The sequence below is a fragment of the Microtus ochrogaster genome, unplaced genomic scaffold, assembly GCF_000317375.1.
Source record: "Microtus ochrogaster isolate Prairie Vole_2 unplaced genomic scaffold, MicOch1.0 UNK21, whole genome shotgun sequence".
In the NCBI taxonomy this organism is placed as follows: Eukaryota; Metazoa; Chordata; class Mammalia; order Rodentia; family Cricetidae; genus Microtus; species Microtus ochrogaster.
Window position 1 is genome coordinate 2,897,166 of NW_004949119.1, and position 4,518 is coordinate 2,901,683.

The 4,518-nt window shown below is 48.8% G+C and overlaps 1 protein-coding gene across 1 annotated transcript in view; it reads right to left on the reverse strand.

Annotated features, from left to right (window-relative positions):
- Window positions 1–1,003: 1,003 nt before the first annotated feature.
- The window catches only part of Dupd1 (dual specificity phosphatase and pro isomerase domain containing 1), a 34,002-nt gene continuing 30,487 nt past the window's right edge, over window positions 1,004–4,518 (reverse strand). The window contains exon 3 of the mRNA XM_005367662.2: window positions 1,004–1,233. Within this exon, the coding sequence (XP_005367719.1) occupies window positions 1,004–1,233 (230 nt within the window). The remainder of the gene's footprint in view (window positions 1,234–4,518) is intronic.

The following is a 4,518-nucleotide window of genomic DNA, read 5'->3' on the forward strand; positions in this document are numbered from 1 at the left end:
GAGTGCTGGGATTAAAGGCGTGCGCCACCACCGCCCGGCCATGCTGCTGCTGTTTTCTTGAGTGAGGAATGACCATCACGGTGCTCACTTAACTCTCAAGAGAGACCAGCTCACAACCGAGCTCACTCGACTGCCCTGCCCTGCGGATACTTCAGGGTGTGAGTAAAAAGAACCACCATTCCGTCCTTGCGCTAAAGGGAAAGAGGCATTCTGGTCCTCTAAAATTAAGTGTCTCCTGCCTCTCTTTTTTCTCCCAAATTGTGAAGTTACACTCTTCCTTGTCCAGATTCACCACAACTCATCTGTGTGGTGACAGCTCCGACTGTGATGTAAGGAAGGGACTCCATGCCACCCTATACACACGCGTGTCCGCACACATGCACATATACACAGACACTCATGCACACACACGCACACACGTGTGCACACACACAGACACACGCATGTGCACTCATGCACATTCACAGACACGCACACAGACGCACGCATGCATATGCGCATGCATATGCGCATGCATATGCGCGCGCACACACACACACACACACACACACACACCACATAGGCCACCATGGATAAAGAAACATGGTTGCTCTGAGGCTTACTCCTAAGTGGTAAAGCCTGTCTTCTAACATGGCTTGCCAGGCAATTTTCTGTGGTTAAAAAAAATCAAGTTCTATTTTAGGTTATATATAAGAACGTGATTTTTTTCTTTTCAGAGCCAAATGTTTAATCACAACACAGTGCTCACACATTAAAAACAAAACAAAAAAACTCCCTCTCCACTTCGAACTTAAAGGACAGGAGACCACAGAGCGGTCCTCATCCGAAGCCAGTTCCCCCTGCAGTTGTCCTGGCCCTTCCTGAGGAGGAGAACGGGATTTGGAGGCGACAGCTGTTCATCTTCCCTGTGTCCCATCTCCACGACCAACAAAGCTTCCGAGAAGGCACCCATCAGCCTCCTGCTCTGGGTGCCAGGGTCTCTGATCCTCTCTCCGAGGGCCCCCTACCACCCCAGCTCATGGTCCCCTGGCTCAGCCTGTCGCCGCTGCTTCACCAGCTGCTTGTCCAGCTCCCGGAGCTGCTTCAGGAAGCCCCGGTTGGGCAGAACACAGCGGTTCTTAGCCACTTGTTGGATGGCATCCACCAAGGTCATGTTCTTGTGGATCATCAGGTAGGCCAGGACCAGGGTTGCTGACCGGCTTCGGCCCATGGCACAGTGAACCAGGATCTTACCTGCAGGTGGAGGGGGACAGGAAAACCAATGCTGAACGGGATGAGGCGTCTTAACCCACATTCATTCTCTTTGTTGTCCATAGTTTGGATTGGGCCACAGCTCCCCATCTGCAAAATGGGGACACAGTCACTTGTCTCTTTCTTTCACAGGGGTGCTGGGAAGGCAGTTTGTGTCCAATAGACCTGTTTGCTGACTGGTGTGTGGTAGGATTGGTGAAAGTTACACCCATTGCTCCGAAAGAGGAGAAGGCACCAAACCTGGAAGCTTTTTCTTTTGTCTCTTTATTTAGTCATGTTTAGCAAGGTTCAAAGGTCAAAGCCTACCCCAGGAGACTGACTGAGAAATCCCCTCCCACAGGGTTCCTTGATTCTCCAGAGCCACCGGTGCCCCTACCGATGCCCCCTTCTTCCCAGAATCTGCCCAGCAAAGCGGATTTCCCTGCACACTCTTTGTTCTTGACTCCCAAACCCACAAACTTTAGATTCCCCACCACCACCTCCCTTCTCTCCCCTTCTACTGTGAATGGAAACCAGAGCCTTAAGCCTGCCAGACAATCACGGAACTACACTCCCAGCCTTCCAAAGACCTTTTCTCTATCTTGCTTGTTTCATTTAACAGTTTGCATGGGAGAGCTCTGTATATCAGTATATGAATAGTTCTCTTTTTTTCTTAAACCACCCTCCTCCAGCCATGCTGGGAATAAAACCCAAGGCCTTACACATGCTACATACCCTCCAGCTATGCCCCAGGACAGTGCTTTTCAGAGCATATGCCTTCTCTCTTCACTAACGTGGGAGGTCATATGCAGGGCCTTGCATGTGTGCAGGGCCCATTATTCCACTGAGCTAGACCTTCTGGCCCTTGCAAGTAACTATTTCCAAATATTTTAATTGTTTATATTTTTGGACAAGGCTTCCCTGTGTAACCCAGGATGGTTTCAAACTCAATATTGTCCTGCCTCAGTCAGTCCCCCAAGTGCCAGGATTAAGCAATTTAAACAGAATGTGCCGGGAGAGCCTAGGATTACCCTGGATTGACCATCCTGTCTGGACTGGCGGTTCAGGACAAGGGTGTGCATGCCTTTACATCTGTGTGACACTGTGAATATGCCAGAGCTCCCACAGCCCCCAAAGGCTTGGTGAGCTCTGGACTCAGGACACATGGGAGCCTGCTGACTCCCTTCTGCTACTAACTGCCAGCTGGGTGACAAATGACAGACCCACTTAGCCTCCTAAGCCTTAATTTCCTTAACTGTCAAGTGGAGGGGCAGAATCAGATCAGTAGTGAGGAAAACCAATCAGGATAAAGTCACATGGCCCATTAGGCTTTTAAACAGTGAAAGTAAAGTAGTTTGTGTTATCATTTATAAAGAGCTGGTGGGGGACTGGACCCACAAGTGGTCACGGAGGCCTTGAAGCCTCGTGGGTCCCCTGGCAGGTGGCCTGAGGCTTCTGCTGGAGACACAGATACGCCATGCAGAAAGTTTGGGTGTAGAGTTTATTTAGTGGGTTATGGAGGGGAAAAGGAAGGGGAGAAAGTGGGGAGAAGAGAGGCAGAAGCTGCCTCCCCAGAAGGAGGGCAGACAGAGGAGTGGGGGCAGGAGGTTGGGAGTGTGGGGGGGCTTGCCTCTTAAGGGGACAGGGTACCCAGGTGACAGACCAGACTGGCAGATTACAGTTTGGGTTTCTTTGTTTCGTTTGTTTGGGGTTTTTTTTGAGACAGGGTTTTTCTGTGTTGTCCTGGAATTTGCTTGTAGACCAGGCTGGTCTTGGACTCACAAGTCTGTCTGCCATCTGCCTCCAAAGTGCTGGGATTAAAGGCGTGCGCCACCACCAACCAGCTAAACAGTGAAAGTAGTTTTACTGTGTCTTGTGCCAGGGGCACAGGATGAACATCCCAACAACTAGAGCCAAGAAGCCCTTGTCTCCATGCTAGTTCTGGAGGGGTTTTTGTGGTGTGGTTTGCTGTGGTTTTAGACGGGCCATATATATCCCAGGCTGGCCCTGAATCCACCGTGTACCTCATGATATTTTCAGCCACCTAATCCTCCTGCCTCCACCTCCAGGGTTCTGAGATTACAGGCACACATCATCATACCCTGCTAATAGTACCTTTAGACATTGACTCTTTTGACTGTTAACACACATAACTTTGTTCTCATGACATTCACGAAGGCAATGGTGCCTTAGTATGATTGATGTCCCAGGTGTCAGTATGCCAGTAATCACTGCTAAGTCCACCACCACATCCTGGGGAGGGGGCAGCCAATTCTCTCGAGAATATCAAGAATATTTTCAATGCAACAGTAAAAATGAAGTTTTATCAAATTTCAGCCCTGGGGTACACTTCATGACATATACACAAAGCACGCTGGATGCATACAACAAATATTTGTCTTTGAAGGAAAAACAGTATGTCCGGTGGGCATCTAAACTTAAGTATTTGGTAACACTCTTCTCAGAAGTGAGTGAGCAAGGCCCAGTTGTGGGGCACATGCCTGTGGTGGCCCAGCACTCAGAGGCAGAGGCACAAAAACTACTGTGAATTTGAGGACTGCTTGGTTTATCTACAAAGTTATCCAGGCCACCTAAGGCTACCTATCTGGAAATTAAAAATAAATAAATAAAGTGAACAAAGGCAGTCTGGCATTTCAAAGAAAATGTGATGTGGGTGTGGTCAGGGATAAAAATGCAAGCTTTCAGGCAGGGTTAGAATTCTAAAACTCCATCTAAACCAGGATGCTGAGGTCCTAATACTCCACGAGTCTCCCATTCGGACGGGTGTCACATACCTCCAATTGCAGCACTCAGGAGGCAGAGGCAAGAGGATTACTGCAAGTAAAAGGCCAACCAGGGCTACATGGTGACCCCTTCTCAATAACAAACCAAGCGGGCAAATAAACAAGAGCCCTAAAGGGCTGGGGCTGGTGAGAGGAAGAAACTCGGCGTGGAACCATCAGCAGTGCCGTGAAGGCAGCAGGGATGGAAAGGCCCACAGAATTTGGCAAACCACAATTTTCGAATGCCAAGTATAGAACTTGTGACTTGTGACTACAGAATTGTGGCAAATGAGTCTTTCAAAGTGCAAGACTGGCCAGCGGGTTTGTTTTTGTTTCTAAGACAGGGTTTTATGTACCCCATGCTGGCCTTGAACTCCCTACATAGCTGAGAACAGTGTTCAGTTTCTGATCCTCCTGCTTCTTCCCCTTCAGTGCTGGGATTATAAGCTATAATGTTAATTTACAGGGTGCTGGAGATCCACCAATGCATATATTATTTTTTAAT